At 48.8% G+C, this 17574-nt stretch overlaps 1 protein-coding gene across 2 annotated transcripts in view; it reads left to right on the forward strand.

Annotated features, from left to right (window-relative positions):
• Nucleotides 1-3407: 3407 nt before the first annotated feature.
• The window catches only part of CLSTN2 (calsyntenin 2), a gene marked incomplete at both ends in the record, with an annotated part of 642483 nt that continues 628316 nt past the window's right edge, over nucleotides 3408-17574 (forward strand). The window contains one exon of one of the 2 annotated variants that reach the window (XM_079704858.1): nucleotides 3408-3808. In XM_079704858.1, coding sequence (XP_079560984.1) covers nucleotides 3700-3808 — 109 coding nt within the window. The remainder of the gene's footprint in view (nucleotides 3809-17574) is intronic. The other variant, XM_079704859.1, reaches the window with a different exon arrangement.

The raw sequence follows: 17574 nt of genomic DNA on the forward strand, positions 1-17574 counted from the left end.
ATGTATTTCTGATGTATTTGTGGGGAGGAAGGTGATCTCCATGTCTTACTCTTAACACCATCTTGAAGATCTCTCTGATCTGAAACTACTTTTTAAAAAAATTTATTTTATTGAAGTATAGTTGATTTACAATGTTTTGTTAATTTCTGCTGTACAGCAAAGTGATTCAGTTTTATATATATATATACTTCCTTTTTCATAGTCCTTTCCATTGTGGTTTATCACAGGATATTGAATATAGTTCCCTGTGCTATACAGTAGGACCTTGTTGTTTATCCATTCTATGTATAATAGTTTGCATCTGCTAATCCCAATCCTTCCCTCCCCCTTGGCAACCACAAGTCTGTTCTCCATGTCTATGAGTCTGTGAAACTACATTTTGTTCTTTACTTATTCTATATGTTTCTCTCAAAACCTTGAAGTGTGAGAAAAAGATGGAATTTGGAATTAGGCAGACATGAATTCACAATCTGCACAAATAGGTGAATGTAGATGAGTTACTCAAACTTTCTTAGACAGTAACCTGGTTGGAACAAAATAGGGAAAATAACACCTGTTGTTGCAATGATTAAATTAAGTATGGGTTGCAAAACCCCCCATTGCAAAGCCTGGCACCAAGTGAACAGGGACACATTAATTGTTGTGTTGCTTTACCCATTGTCTGCATCTGCAATGGCCCAGCACAGGCAGAGGGCACAGCTCCACACAGATGATGTGGACTTGAGGCTCTTGTGGCTCGAGAATTTCCAAGTCTATACTTACTCACCTTCATCCCCTCTAAGCCAGGTTGTTGGTGACTTTCTCTCAAAAGACACAAATCAGGGTTATGACTGGCATTTCAGAGACTTGGGAAGCAGAGATCAAAGGGAGACATTTTTACATTTATTGGATGGTGACTATGTGCCAGGCAACATATTGAGTGTGTCACATATATTTTCTCATTTACTTCTTGTAATGACCTTATGAAGTAGGCATAATGCTCCTTAATCAACCACCCCAAAACATAATGGCTTAATGCAACAACCATGTATTCTTTTTCATGAGTCAGCTGGGCGGCTCTGATGTGGGTCAGGGTTGGCTGACCTCGGCTGGGCTTGCTCGTGTGTCTGTGTTCAGCTCGTGGGTCAGCTGGTGCTGACCGGTCTAGGATGGGCTTGGCTGGCTGGACAGCTCAGCTCTAGTCCATGTGGTCTCTTGCCCTACTGCAGGTCACCCCTTGGTGCAGTGGTCCAAGAGAGGAAGAGGAAACACGCATGTTACTGTCCTACTGGCCAAAGCAAGTCATGTGGCCAAGCTCTGAGTTGAGGTGGGAGAATACATCCAAAGAGAATGAATTCAGGGGAACATGAACAAATGGGGGTCATGAGTACACTTGATTTTTCACAACAGGCAGAGTTATTACCCCCATTTGTAGAGGAGGAGATGGAGGCTAGCAACGCGGTGCCTCTTGTTCACTGGCCTGCCCCCTGGTGTCTTTCTCTGCTGTGCTCTTTTTGGTGATGTACCACATGGGGTGGGGATACTTTCCAATCAGCTGTATTTCCCCTTCTTTCTCATTATTTGGTCTGCATTTGAAATTTCATGTAAAAGTTTTGGGACTAACCAATTGGTCTTGAAGAAACTCAATGGAATGACAGCAAGGGACAGTGTGGGTAAGTTAGTAAGGTGAGTCTACTTATTAGAAAATGAAGGGGAGGCAGATATGTCATTGGATGGAGCACAAACAGAAGAAAACGAGACAAATTTATATTTCTCTTCTATCTGCTGGTTTCCCTGATTTTGCCTGGGTCACCTTCCCTGCCTCCATGCCATCCATTCTGGATCCTGACATCAAGTCTGAAAAAAGCAAGAGCCTGGTATTGACCTGAGGCACTTGTTAGCCCTTTGATCTTGGGCAAGGAAGTTCCTTCCCTAATTTCCCCGAGCCTCCATTTGCTCATGTGAGAAAGCATAACAGCACAGATGTGGGTTGTGTGGGTTAAAGGAGACCTGCAGGTGAAGCGCCCTGCCTAGGCTGAGCCTTCCTGCGGCCGTCATGGCTGCCCTGCAAGCACTTTTTGGTGCCTGGAAATGCAGAAGAGTCGACCTGCACAACTGCAGCGGCTCTGAGTGAGCTGCCAGGATGGTGCAGAGTGGCTGAGCAGCACGAGGGCTGTTAATGGATTTTATGGCTTTGTTGAGTATCCCAAACTACAGTTATTAATTATAGGATGCTGTTTAGACACGTTGCAACATATACATTTTGTTAGTTGATTTGTATAGGCACATATCTGGCAACATAAAGAATGTGCAAGACCCTAACACTTACAAAGCACTGTCATTGCCTTTTACTGCCCTCTTTGGCTTCTCAGACAGGAACAAAGGCTTTGAGGAGAGGACTGACAACTCTCCTTGGTCTTCGGACTGTCTAATGTCTAATTTAGTGTCCAGTGGCAGGGTGACATAACCTGTCGAGGTGCTCAGTATATGGGTTGAATCAATGAATAAATAACTTTTGTTTCTCTCTAGGTGTCTCTATTTCCTTAACCATTCCTTATGAACCTTGACCTGTGTGTGATATTGGCACTGCATATATGTATGCGAATAAGGTCAAGGATTTCTTCTGAGCCATTAGTTAATGTCTAGGGAGTACCTCTATGAACCTTGTGTGGCCTGGGGGTGGTGGGGAGTTGTCAAGAGTGCAAGGCCGTTGCACTCTGGGTACTGACAATTACTCACGAGGTGTTACAAGGCATGACGTCGGGTGGCCTGGTCTTAAGATACGTGGAGTGAAACAGAAAGGTGGTAACTTGTTGCCTGGGTACCATACTGCAGGGAAGTGTCTGCCCCACTGCAGCCTCGGGGGGCCCAGCGGCCCACGTTTGCCTTTTGTGATCCGGTCCATTAGCCTCCGAGAGCCGTGGCTGTTCCCGCCTCTCCAAGATGGTGCGGAGTCCGGCCATTGCCCTCCGGGTCCGCGGTGATGTACCGGGCTTGGCAACTCAGAGCAGCACTCGCGCTTTCCAGCTCTAGCGTGTGCCTGGCGCCCTCCCCAGACCAGGCGGCACAGAACGTCCGGAGACCCGGCCAAGGGCAGGAGGACCTGCAGCAACGCCCGCTCGCCCGCCTCTCCGCACGGATGTCAGCTCCAAGGGCGTGGCGGGGCACGGTGCCCTGAGCCCCCGCAGGCGACGCTCAGGCTCCCGGGGACCACTTCTGAGGGAGCCAGCCCTCCCCTGAGGCAGTTATTTGAGAGCCGGAGCGAGCGCGCGAGGCCGGAGGGCTCCCCGCAGCCGCCCACCCGGTCCTCTGGGAGCCGAGTCCTACCTGGAGGAGGAGCGCCCCGGAGCTCGAGGACGGCGGAGGAAAGTTGGGGGGAGAGGGCGCGGAGCCGCGAGCCTAGGAGCCGCGGCCGGTGTCCGCGTCTCATGAATATGCAGGAGCCACCTCCCTCCCTCCGTGACGTCACGGGCCGTCCCGGGGTGAGCGCCGGAGCTGCTCAGGGTCCGCGCCAGTGAGCGCGGCTGCTGCGGGCGAGCTAGCGGCGCGGCGGCGGGCACCGGAGGCCGAGCGCGGCGGCGCCCGAAGCGCACACAGCGGCAGGGCAAGGCGGCCCGAGGCCCGGCGGACACCGGAAGGCGAGAGCCGGCGAGGGCAGTAGGCGGCGGCGGCGGCGGCGGCGGCAGCGGCAGCTCGTAGGCGGCGGCGGCGGCGGCTAGGATGGTGACTGGGAGGCTGTGCTGGGTGCCGCTCCTGCTGGTGCTGGGCGTGGGGAGCGGCAGCGGCGGCGGCGGGGGCAGCCGGCGGCGCCGCCTCCTCGCCTCTAAAGGTGGGTGCTGGGGAAGTTTCTTCGTCTCTGAGGAGGGAAGCAGGGCGGGCTTGAGGGGGGAAGCGGCGGGGACCCCGCTGGATTTGCACACCCTCCCTTGCCGCAGCTTCCCCGGCCTCCGTGCGCCCGAGATGACCAAAGTGAGCGCCCTGCGCCCTGGACCAGAGAGATTTCACCTGCGGACGCCGGCCCAACCCCTGGGCAGGTTCTAGGGACCCAGGGGAAGGCCAGGTCTGGGGAGTCCGGACAACTTTGGGGGCTTTCTGCGCCGGAGTGGGGGTGTAGTGGCCGAGTGGCGGGCTCCGGCCCGGGAGCGGCGGGAGCAGGGCGCTGGCACGGCGCGGACAGGCAGTTGTCTGCTCCAGCCCAGAGGGAGGAATCAGTGGCGGCGCCTTCAAAGGAGCGAGCAGAGCTCGTCTCCCGGCTCGGGGATGGGGTGGAAACTTGTGGGCTCCGGGGAAGGCCTCCCTGGCTGGCTTCAGGATCCCCCAGGGCGGCTCTGGCTCCCCTGGGAACGCGCGCCCCCCGGGTGGGCCGCGGAGTCCGGAAGAAGTGCGGGATGTGACCCTCCCCATGGCCTCTCCGACTGTGCTTGGGCACCGGAGCACAGAGGCGCAGAATCCGGTGACCTCCCTCCCCGTAACCCTATTGGCTTGGAGTTCTTGACCTCTCCGCTTCTCCCGCCCCGGAGGAAGCAAGATCCTGGTGAACGCCTGGCGCGGTCGGGAGACTGTAGGCTGGCGAGCCGCGGAATTTGCTGCCTGGGAGCGCGGGGAGGAGCGCCGGGGTGGGGGCGTCTGGAGGGCGAACTGAAACGGAAGGTCACGTGCTTGCTGGACGGTGGTGGGAGAGGCAAGGGAGGAGCCGAGCGGGCTTGGGTGGCGATGGGTGCAGGAGAGGCGGTGGCAGTTCTGGGCTGGAGTGCCCGGCTTGGTGGTAACTTGTTGATTCTCTGCGTTTTGACTAGGATAGGAGGGCGTGCGCTTGGTTTAAAGGCTGTGGCCAGATTTGCCCGGCAACCAGTACGGGAAGGAACGTGGTCCCTGACAATCCTCAGAGGACGGAGGAGTTTGCTCTTGTAGATGAAGAGGCAGCCTATTAGCGGCAACCTGATTTGCAAACTGGCTTTCAACTGTAGCTTACCTGTGGCTCAGGAGGGAATGTATTCTACGTTTAATTACCCTTGGAGGGTGGGGAGAGCGTGAGGCAGCCAGTTCGCCTCCTCAGGACCTCGGGAATGCCTCTCCCGCAACTTGAGAGTGAGACGGTTGAGAAGAATAGGAGAGTTTCTGTTTATGCTGTAATCTTTTCGTTTGGTGGCATCGTTTTTTGTAACATTATTTTATAAGCAGGCATCCTGTTCCTTTTCATCAATTCCTACCCCACCCCCATCCTTGAGAGGTAGTTTTTTTTGGGGGGGAGACAAAGGAAAACTGATTATGAAAATGTCTCAAACATGTGGTAAAGGAAAGGTAAAGAAATGGGTAAAGGAGTCGTTGATCATTCAGAGAGACGCTTGTTTTGGTGAAAGCAAGAAGAAAAAGCAACGAACGACCAAATCTTTTGCTCTCCTTCCCCAATATAGACACTTTGTTAAATAGGCAGATTACATGTTTTTGATTCTTTTCGTCACTTTGTAGCGGAGCAAATGGCGTATGTTTAAGCCGATGTTTACATACAGGGGGCAAGTGAAGGAAGGGAAAAAAAACTTGTTTGGGAAGAAGACCTGGTATGCTTATGCATCGCCTAGTTCCCAGGTCAAAATGGAAAACTTGGTAGAGATAAAAGAGAAAGGTTGAGAAGAAAAAAAAAAACAAAATCCAGGCTGTCAGTGATTCACGCGTATGTGAATAATTATGTGCATTTTAACCAACACCTTGCATCTTCTCCACTTAGAACATATTCATTTCATGTTGAAAATAAGCCATTTGTCTTTCCGGAGTAAAAAGTTGATTGGTCCTGCGGAGCTAGAGTTGCTGTCTCCCCCGCGTTCTTCCCTCTTTCTCTTTCTAACCACTGGGGGGCTGCAAAGGGCGCTGTTAGCTACATTTTTCTTTTCTTTTCATTTCTTTTTTAAAGACAAATGTGTAATATTTGATCAAAACAGAGACATTTGCTATGACACTTTAGCTGGGATTTACAGGGCTGACTCTCCTTATTACAATGCACGTGCATTTTATGTCTCCAAATTTTATATAATTTCTGAAGAACATTTGAGATACTGAAGGTATGCTTCATATATGATGTGTCCCACCACTGACTTTGCCTTTTCTAAGGTTCATGTCATTATTATCCCCATCACTAAAAAGGAGAAAAGTCAGGAAGACCTATGAAGAAGATTGAACAAAAAGATAGCATTCTTTTCCCATACAATTCTGAATTCATTCACAGAGGAAAAATGGGAGTGGGGCGTCAAGCTGCCTGGCAGACCTGAATGCACCCTCTGGACAACTGTCTGGAAGTATGTCCTCCCGGCTTGGGCTCGTGTACGATGTCATGTTTGTGGCACACAGCTTGTTCTGCCTTTGTGTTTCTTGCTTTTTCCTGTAGGGAATCGAGCAGCTAATCCCTGAGAACTGTTTGGGGCTTTCGCAGAATCTCTGCACTTTGAGTACAAACATATTCCTGACGTCAGAAGTATTACAGTGGCCAGGCAGCTATTTTAACCCCTTCCTTTTCTCTCCTGTATCTTGATTATTCAAAAAAGACAAACACTTCCTGGATGCCTTGAAAAGACCAGATCCTATGCACATGTTTCATGAGCAAAGCTTGGGAAGGCATTGTGGACCCAAGGAGCCTCTGGAGCAGAGAAAGGCATGTCTTATCCAGGGAAAAAAAGACAATACAAAAAAACCTCTTAAGATTTGTGCCAAATTTGGTGATGCATCAGTGGTCTCAGGTCTCAGGGATCTGGTACACAAATGCTTTTCAGTCCTCAACCTCCAGGTATTTATTGGTTGTTCAGGACAATGCTTGAGTAGAGACCATCAGCAGTAACTGATGTAGTGCCCACCTGTGTGCCCAGAGCCTGACTCAGTGCTCTGGAGGATTCTTAGCAAATATAAGAAGATCAGCCCCCCGCACCACATTCCCATCTCACTACTACCTTGCTTTGAGAGCTTTGATCTGGCTGGAGACAAGATTTTTATGTGAAAACTTTAAGAGAATGACAGCAGGCCGAGTTTGTGCCAAGTATAATACCGTGCGATGGGGACGCAGACAGGGGAGACAGAGATAGGAAGAGGGCTTGCAAGCACAGCATTTGGTAATAGGGAGGGGAGGAGACAGCGGAATTGTAGCAGTAGTTGTGTAATTGTAGTAACTGCAGTTTGTGGAACATCTCCTTAGTGTGTTACAGGCACTGCGCTAATCTGTTTAACTGGGCTGTCTCTCATTTTTACAAATGCGAGGCTGGTTTTGGTAGCCCATTTCACAGAGGAAGAAACGAAGTCTGAAAGAGGGCAAGTGACTTGCCAGTACAACCGGGGGAGGATGTGACACTGGGGTGAGAATGCGAAGGCTCACCATGGCCAGTGCCCCTTGACTGTTCATTGTATATTCTCCCCTTTGGATTTAAAGGCAGATCTAGTGACCACAGGGAAGCTGACTGTACCTCTGAGATCCCCAAGAGCCCCTGTGGCCCTGCATACACAGGAGGAGAGTCCAGGGCTGCAGTTTCAAGGGGCCTGTTGGGAGATAAATGGAGTGGGCCTTGTTCTCATCCATGGAAACCTGTGCTCTAGCTTCAAGCAGCAGCCTCATCCTCCCTCTTACAGATTCAAAAACCATCCTTGCGTATTCCAAAGTGCACATGCAGAACCTCCCGTGGGGGCGAAGGTGGTGTGGAATTTTTATGTTGAATTGTCCTATATCATCTCTTGGAAAGTAGCATGTGTCTCCTGGGGGTGTGGCAGTTATTTCCCCAACAACTGAAGCACAAATGACAAAATGTCCTCAGCACTGCATCAGAGGGTGCACTCTGACCTGCACTCATCCCAAAGCACCTGTGGTTCCTGGACCAGATGTGCTCATTCCTGCCCTGGACCCTTTGGACCATGTCTTCAAGCTAGACGGTTACCTTCCTCAGCCTAATGCCTTCTGTGACTCAAGACACAGCCAGGCCTGGGCATGGTTTCCCCTAGGAGCCTTCCCCAGGATGTGGCTCTCCCTCTGGTGTACCTGTGCTCCTTGTCTGGCTCCAGCACTGCCCTGTGAGCTCTGAGGTCTGGAATCTTGTCCTGATTCTCCCTCCCTGTCCTGATCTCCAAGTCCACACCACTGCCTGGCCTCTGGATGTGAGCCGAGCAGTCAGTAGTGAGTGGCTTGGTGAATCCACCTGTTTGCAGTTGCAGTGCTATTGTTTAATGACACAGAGATTTTGGATGTTTTCTCCTGTCCTGTAGGAAGGAAAATTTGGGCTTCATAGCGAGAGAAACCTGGGTTCCAATCCTGGCCCTACTGCTTCCCAGTAAGATAATCTTGGACAAATCAGTGAATCCCTTTGAACCTCAGTTTCCTTATCTATAAAATGGGGATACAAAGATCTACCTTGCCAAGTGGTTGTCAGGAAAGTGTTTAGAAATCACTTAGCACAGTTCATGGCATGTAAACAGCATTAAATACACAGTGACTGTAATTACTGTAATTACCGATCATTTAAACACTGGGTTCTAGCATCTGAGATTTGGTGACATTCTCCCTTTCTGACTGACCTCCTGGCAGTTCAGTAGCTTTGTTCATATCTTCCCTCCATTCAAACTCTGTTCTCTCTGTCTCTGTCTCTCTCCACATGTGCATATGTATGGACTTAGTCATATATAAATACATGCACACATAGACATTTGGCTTGAATTGTGAAAACACCTGCCTCTTTCACTAGTCTATGAATGCCTTTGAGGCTGGGACCCATGTCTTGTCTCATTCATCTCAAAAGCCCTGGCACTTAATGCAGGGCCAGCTCTGAGGAAGGACTCAGCAATGTGTGTTATCTAAATAAATAAACATCTCTCTGTGCCACTGCCGAAGGTGTGGGATTCTGGTCTCTGGAGGAAGAGCTTTACTGGTGTGATTTGGGTTGTAAAGAGAAGTCCCCTGACCAGCAAACACTTTCCTTCCAGCCTTGCTGTCCCAGAACGCAGAGAAGCAATCTTTTTTGTTTGTTTGTTTAAGACACTGGCAACCTCTGAGATGATGCATGTTTATGTGGAAGGGGGTAATTGACACTGTGATAGCCAAATGACAGCTTGAGACAGATTATTATTTTATTATTTATTATCTAGCCCACCGCTAATTGGACCCTGTGGAAATTGGAATGGTGGGTTTGCAGATGAACCATGAGAGGACTGAGCTGGGGGAAGCATGCTGAGCTGAAGACACTGGCACTGAACAGGACAGAAGTTCGCCATCTTAATCAGCTGGGGCTTCTGTAGCAAAAATAACATAGATCAGGTGGCTTAGAAACAACAGAAATTGATTTCTACATTTCTGCATTTCTGAAGGAAGGAAGTCCAAGAGTGATTATGTTCTGGTGAGAGTTCTCTTCTGGGTTGCAGACTGCTGACTTCTTACCGTGTCCTTCTGTGTGGAGTGCAGAGAGAGGAAGCAGGCTCTCTCACGACTCTTACAAGGACACTAATCCCATTCATGAGGGCCCCACCCTCATGATCTCTACTAATCCTAATATGCTGGGATTTGGGTTGTAAGGAGAGGGTCTCCAAAAGGCCCTGTCTCCTAATACTATTACATTGAGGGTAGAGTTTCAACATGTGAATTTTGGGAGGACACAAACATTCATTCATACCAATCATGCTGTCAGCTTTGGGGGAGCAATAGGCAGAAGACAGGAGGCGGCAGTGGTTGGAGGAGGATGCTTGGGGTGAGAGTGAGGCCAACCCAAACATGCATTGGGCCTCATTTTTAGCTTTTTCAGCCAAGAGCTATGTCTCAGTCTCCTGTTATTCTCTATGAGCGGATTGAAAAGCTAAAACAAATATCAGATATCAAAGAGCTCTGTCTAGGGCAAACATCACACATGACACAAACTATTGGAGAACTTGGTAGCTTCTGGGAAAAGGGTAGACGACTGTGCATGAAACACCTGGAAAAAGTTTTGTAGGAAAGGAAGAAATTGACAAGGATAGGAGAAGCCATCAAAGATTAACAGAGAAAATGAAAGAGGGCTGGATGGGTGAGTAGGCATTTGGTCAGCAGATAGGAGATGGGCAGGACAGGTAGATGCAAGGTAAGAATGCCCATGTTGGTATGCAGGCAGGAGTAAGGAGGGAGCCCAGCCCTGGACAAATATATTTCTGCATACAGATTTATAAAGCTAATAAAAGAGTGAATGTTTATTGAATGCATACCGTGTGCCAGGCACTATTTTAAGCACTTTATATATGTCAGTTGGTTTCATCTTAACCCCAGTTGGTTTGATCTACCAATGATGCAGGTAGAATTACTATCCCATCTTTACAGAGGAGCAAACTGAGGCCCAGAGAAGGGAAGTAACTTGCCCAAGGTCCCACAGCTTAGAGACAGTAGAACTGAGATTTGAACCCAGAATGGTGTGGCAGACATGGATTTCCCATATCACACAGGCTTACCTAGCAGAGTGATGTATTTTCAGCCCGAGGAAGGCTCTGAGTGAGGCCAGAGAGGCTCTGCTGCCCTGGAACATTCCGAGGCAGTTCAAGAACATTTGGGTCTTCAAAATTGCTGAAAGAATCAGTTTCTCTGGAAGGCTCACTCTCTGATTGACTTCCCCGTCAGGAGCGAACATCGTCTTTCTCTTCTCGCCCGGGCAGCTGGAAGCCTTCCTCCCCTCCCGTCATGCTTGGCCTCAAGTAGAGAAGGCGGCTGTCTGCATTGCATGGTCCACTGGAGGGGTCTCCTGAATCAGGAAGACCTCCCAGCAGTTGTTCATTTGGGTTAAACATGGCCCTCCTCTGACTCCTTTTTTTTAAGCAGGCAGGGTTAAGAAAAGCTACCACAGACACTTTCAAGTATATTAGATGTACTTGAAGCCTGGACTCTGGGGAGAATGAGGAGGGGATGCTGAAAGGAGAGTGTGGCAAGAGGGGAGAGAGATGGCATAGATGAAATAGAAGGTAACGTGACTGCTCATAAGGCTGCCTTTTCTGCTGTTGTGGCAGGATTTTATATATGTCAATTGTCTTTTCCACAAATACCCATTTTACAGATTGGTAAGTGAACACCACAGGGCATGTAGCCACAGAGCCAGGAATCAGACCAAGGGGTCAGACTAATTGCAGTTGGTTGCAACCCAGCACCAGGAAGCCAGGTGATATCTTGGATGATGTCACCCGAAGGCCACTTCTCCCACTTCTTAGTGGTTTTCTAATCCTCAGGCACTTGTTTCCAGTACCTTCTCAGGACTTTGCTTGTCCCCAGCTCAGTGTCCTCTGCTTACATCAGTCCTCCAGAGATGGCCCTGACCAACTCTTCTCCTAGCTCACCTTAAGCCCTGCTCAGAGGCTTGCTCCACGTCTGTCCCCTCTAGGATGCCCTGGGGTACCACCAGCCCCATGTGTGTGCCAACCCAGCCTCTCATCTTCCCTCCACAAAGCTGCTGCTTACTCTGTGGCCTCTCCTTTTTGGATGAGAGGTACAACATCTGCACCCTCACCCAAGCCAGAGCCCTGGAGTCCTCCAGCATCCTCATCTCTCCTCTTCCATCACACCCCATCCTTCATCAGGTCCAGTTGATTCTACCCATAAAGACCTAGAACCTTCCCACTCCCCTCCATGCCCATTGCTACTGCCTTATTTAGCATCTCTTGGGAATGAAAGCACCCCCTCCTCATCCCATCCATCACCCTGTTGCCAGGATGGGTCACATCAACCCCAGTCCCACCAGGCCTATAAGAAATGCCATCCCAATCATCATGAATTCCATCCTTCACCATCCATGCTGCAGTCTGTTAAGGTCCCAGGGTTTTGAGAATAACGTAACACTCTTGGAATTGCCTCAAATTTCCATCCCTCACAGGTTACCCTTGAGATGCTCATTGTCTGAACAGCCTGGCCTCTTTTTTTTTTTTTTTTTTTGTGGTACGTGGGCCTCTCACTGTTGTGGCCTCTCCCGTTGCGGAGCACAGGCTCCGTACGCGCAGGCTCAGCGGCCATGGCTCACGGGCCCAGCCGCTCCGTGGCATGTGGGATCTTCCCAGACCGGGGCACGAACCCGTGTCCCCTGCATCGGTAAGCGGACTCCCAACCACTGCGCCACCAGGGAAGCCCACAGCCTGGCCTCTTGATGGCCCCGGCTGACTCTCTACTTCCATGGGCAGCAGAATCTTTGCTGCCACTGGGGTTCCAACACCTGAAGTCCAATTCTCCTATTACATTTCATTGCCAGTGCCCCGGGGGGTGCTTGGGGATAGGAGATGGAACAGGCCACCAGTTCCCATCCTAGAGGAAACCAGCCCTTCTCCCACCTTCTACCTCTCCTATCTCTACCATCACCCCTTCAAGGAGCTCAGGCATTCATAGAGCAAAGGCCTGGACCGAGTGTCTACAGAGATCTTCTGCCTACGCTCTTGCAACCCAAGCCTCCTCTGAAGCTAGGATACACAGAGAGCCTCACCCCTGATGACAAACCACAGTCCTCTCAAGATAGATCCAAACTCTCTAGCCTCATATAAAAGTCTGTTGATGGTTTCTCCCCTCACTTCTCATCTGGCCTCCTCTTCTCTCAGTGAACTTTCCAGCAGTTTCCAGATAGTAAATACTATCTTCTCTCAAGAGCTTACTGTGTGCTGGGCTCTGTTCTGAGTGCTTTAGAGGTATTAATACTCATTCAGTCCTCCAGCCACTCAATCATATGTGTGCTTTTATTATCCCCATTTTACAGGTGAGGAAACTGAGGCCAGGAAGGTTAAGCTACTCACCTAGTTCACCCAACTACTACTACTACTACAGCAAAGCTGGGAATTGAATGGACAAAGTCTAGTTTCAGAGACTACCCCCTTATCCGTTGGGTTAGTGACTCTCAAACCTGGATGCACAGTGGAACCACTTGAGAGTTTCAAAATAACAGAGATGCCTGGAACACCCCTGCAGAGATGCTGGTGTCATTGATCTAGGCTAGGACTTGGGATTTAGTTTAAAGCTCTCAAATGTTTGTGATGCCCAGCCAAGGTTGAGAAGTGCCCCTGCTAGCCCCTATTGCTGACAGTTCCCCAGGGAATGCTTCATTTCTTGGCATGGGTTGCAGGGCTGCTCCTGGGTGGGGGCCTTGACCCTCTTTATTTCACCACCTCTGGTTTCCCCCATCACAGTACCTATCGCCTCCCTGCCTCCCCAGGCAGACTGTGACCCCCTCGAGGGGGAAGCATCCTGGTCACCTCTGTGTGACTGGTGCCCAGCACAGTCTGAGGTCCAGAGTGAATGCTGAGTGTTGAGGGAGTGATGATATGCCGGGGTGATGCCACCCACACTGGCTGCAAGTCCCTCAGGACTCTGCCCATGCACACTTCTCCAGGGCTACTCCCTGCCTTTGGTCACTGGTAGGAACTAGTCATCAGGCCTCTCCCCTTTAGTTAACTGATTCTCCTTCCAAACCAATGACAGCATTCACTTTGTAAAGGTTGAAAACACTCAGCTCTGCAGATGAGTTGAGTGAACTCTAACCACACCAAGATGTGTAAGGGAGTCAAGTCCAGCAGATGCCGCTGGAATTCTCCCTGAGAAAGGCTGTAAATGGCACTCGTAGCTTCTAAAAATGCTTAATTGGCTGAAATTTGACTTAAGTTTTGTGGATAGAAAAAACAAAACAAAACACACAGCACATCATTTTTGTGATTTCTGCCACTTTGCATTTCCGTGATGTCTGTTGTATTATATAGTTAAACAAATCTGCAGCCTTCAAAGAAGCCTGACGAGGAAATCGCCTGTGGAGAAGGCAGCGACTCCAAGTCACGTGACTTGGATCCACTGATCCATGTGAGGCTCAGGGCACATCACTCAGCCCTCTGGGATCTGCTTTTCCCTGTGCAGAAAGAACAGGATGGCACCTCCTTCCTCTATTCAAGAAAGTTCTGAGTGTCCACGTGCAAGTGGCTCTGAATACCCTTTGGAAGGATAAAGTGCTTAAGAAAATAAGGTGATCAGATTTAAGAAATTGGTTTTGAGACTTCAGGACTCTAACCCTCCAAACAAAACCCTACGTCTTTCCGTCTTTATACTGTCTTACCAATTTAATTAATGATATTTTCAGGAGAAGTCTGAATTTAGCAGTAAGGCCCTTCCTAATTCTTTAATGTACATTCTGCATATGGTACACGGTGGGTGTTCACCATGGTTATGCAAGGGGTGCAGCAGTTGCAGGCCCATAAATTTTCAGGGAAGAACCAGTCAAAACTGTTAATATGATGTCAAGTTGATGTGTCATTTTCCAATTTGCATGGATAACTGCATCGCAGCAAATTAATTAAAACAGATAAATGTTAATCTAATGCATGTCTCCTTGTAATTAATGAAATATAACCATTACAGGGTATTTGATTTATTATTTTAGTTTATAAAATGCCGAATTCTTCTGTAAAGTTAGAAACAATAAGAGGAGAAGCTGACCCATATATAGCACTAGGAAAAATAATCACATTTCAATAAATTAATCACTCTCTAAAAGGATATAGTTCATTAACACCATGAACTGAAAGTGTTAGATGTAAATTAGATTAACCTTTTTAGTGACACTTGCATTTATATTGCATATTCTCTTCAAACTCCAAGCACTTTACGTATATTAATTCGATGAACCTTCACCAGACCCTTGTTAAGTAAGTACATATATCAAAGTTGGAAGGGAGGAGAAATGAAACCCTTCAAAAACACTGAAATCCTGGTCTTAAGATTTATGATTTCCTCTTCAGCAGTACAGTTTATGCTGGACTTCTGGAGCTTGAGAACATGGGTGGTATTCAGGCTCTCTCGTGCTGTCAGGAAACAATTAGCCCATCACTTGGTACCTGAAGCCAGAGATGCTTGTGCTGGGGGCTCAGGCCAAATGCTGAAAGGAAACCCTCTGCCTTCTTTCACAAAATACACCCCAGCAACGGTGGGTCTGACTGTGGACAGGGCAGCCCCAAGTGGGTGTGGGTGTTGGAAACTTAGTGCCCCACTGGGGCATCCAAGGGTCATCTTCCCTTGGGCCAGCTGCTGTTCCTCTTTTACATCCCTACTCTTGACTTGATCATCTGGGTGCTGAGGATGGGCTGTGGTGAACAAGACCTTGGGAGGCTATTGGGAGAAGAAAGAAGGAGGGACAGGGAGTTGGGAATGGGCTTAACCTCTTCAGCTGGGGGTCTCTACTCAGGCCCGCCTGAGTTGGGGGCCAAGACCGCTGTCTCTTTACTTGCTGGGATGGAGAGTGAGGGCCTGAGAGAGGAGGAGTCCCTCTCCACCTAGCTGAAAGCCTGCTCCTCAAAGAAACTTTCCTGAGTGAGGGCCTGGGTCTTCTGTAGCAGCTTGTCACCAGGACCACTCCCCTCCTATGGGGGCTCTGCCTACTTGCAGGACTTACTGTCGTTGCCTGCTGGAGATTGCACAGAGGGGAGAGGAAGCAGGGCTTGCATTATAAAAGCCTATGAAGAGGGAAGGGATGTGGGAACAGATGTATATGTATGACTGATTCACTTTGTTATAAAGCAGAAACTAATTAAAAAAATTAAAAAAAAATTAGTGGAAATGAAAAACTAAAAAAAAAAAAAAATGCCTATGAAGAATCAGGGGAGGAGACTGTAAGCATTTCCTTAGCTTGATTGACTGTGTGTTTGGTGGTTTGAGGTTCTGAATATTTATTTTTCCAACTCTTTCTGTTCCTTCAAGCTCTCAAACCCACAAGTGCTTTCCTAGGGGCAGATTTTCACTTTATTCCACAAACCCATTGAAATGCTGTGTGTTTCAGATAACGGTCTGCCCTGGAGCTAGTTAGTGCATCACTAGTGGTTAGACATGAAATAGAATGTAGGAGAACAACGTTGGAGTTGTTGGGGATTCTTCTCCCTGCTTCTGGAGTTGGAAAATCATGTACTCTGGTCCTCATGCAAGGACAGTTTAACCCCACCCACTCCTAGAATCTCAGCTCATTCTGCTCTGCCGGCACTTCTCGGCACACTTGTCTGCTGCAAAATGCTCAAAATTCTCTCCTCCAGACCTCGTACGGAAGGGATTAAGAATCTGGATTTAGAGTCAAGAACTAAGACAGGCCATCACTCAGGAAACTCACAGAAATGCTACGGAATGAGAGAAAATATTGAATTTGCAGTGTATGGTATTTTAAGAGTTTCCTTCTTTCCTTCCTTTCTTCCTTCCTCCCTCCCTCTTCATTTCTTCTTTTCTTGTGTGTTTTTGCTTGTTTGTAGGAGGGTGCATGGTCATTTGGAGCAGGGAAGGAGGCTAAGATAATTTATAATCAGAGTTAAAAAGAATTTCACTTTCAAGACCTAGATTTCACTTTCTTTTTGTTGGTTATTTTTTCTTTTCCTGAAAGCAAACCAATTATTTTGGCTTTATGGCACCATTATGAGAAATATCAAGATGGTTGTATCTTGCATATTAATTTTAAAATTATATTTAAGTCTTTTTAGTGATTTATTCTTCTTTTAACTAGAGGTCACAAATAAGGCACTTTTTTTTTCCCGGACCGGGTCACGAACCCGTGTCCCCTGCATCGGCAGGCGGACTCTCAACCACTGCACCACCAGGGAAGCCCATCCACTTCTTCAATTACTACCAATAATCATGAGAATCATCATCCTCGTAATCTTAACAATTTGTTTTCTCCATCCAATGGGAAATGTGAATAGAAGCATCTTTAGAAAACTTTGCTACTTCTGTGGATCAGAACCACCTAATCTTTAACTAAAGACAGAGGGCTCGCTATGCAGCCACAGCTTCAAAACAAGTCACGTGGTTCATACTTCCAACCAAATGGGCTTTGGTAGAGGAAATTTGGAGCTGCCACTGCCCTTGTCTCAAGTCTACTAGACGTGGTGACCTAATGCTCTCCTTACATCATCTTATCAGAGAGGAAACACTCTGACTTTCCTGTAAGCTAAGGCAATGGGTCATGGTGCAGGATCTCACTTGGCAATATGCGCATTTAGAAAGAGGGGACACTGCTCAACCCCTAGGGTTACGCATTCGCACACTGGTGGCATTTGGGGCAGCGTGGCAGGCTCTCTGGAGGGTGTGGGGGACGTGTGAGGCAGATAGGTCTCTGTCATGGTGCTCAAACCGTATTAGGGTGATTTAGCTCCTGTGCTCAAATTGTGGGAGCCCTCCCGGGATGAGTCTATGTGATACCTTCTGTCATCTAAAGCTGGCAGTGGCGGCTACAGGTCTTAAAAAGCTGGGCTCCTGCCCATGCTGACTGCCAGCTCTGGTGGGTCTTGATGTCTTTTCACTCATGGGTCCTGGCATGGAGATAGCCTGGTACTTGGTGTGGGTGGCTGCCCTGGCCGTGGGTGAAGACGTGCACTTGGACATCCTCTCTCCCCAGAACCAAGGCAGCCTTGATTTCCAGGGAACTTGAGCCCTGCCAATCCCCAGCCAACCCTCCTGAGCACCTAAGAAGGCACCCCAAGAGACAAGGGAGGGGGTTGCCCATCCATTGTGATGCAAGAGCCTCAGGTGTGCAGACTGGGGGTGTGCTCAGACCCAACCACAGAAGCACTGCCTGGATACGGGCATCCAGCCCAGTGTCTCCCCTTCATTAGCCACAGGGACTCACCTGGTTCTCT

Source organism: Hyperoodon ampullatus (genome assembly GCF_949752795.1).
Source record: "Hyperoodon ampullatus genome assembly, chromosome: 5".
Lineage (NCBI taxonomy): Eukaryota > Metazoa > Chordata > Mammalia > Artiodactyla > Ziphiidae > Hyperoodon > Hyperoodon ampullatus.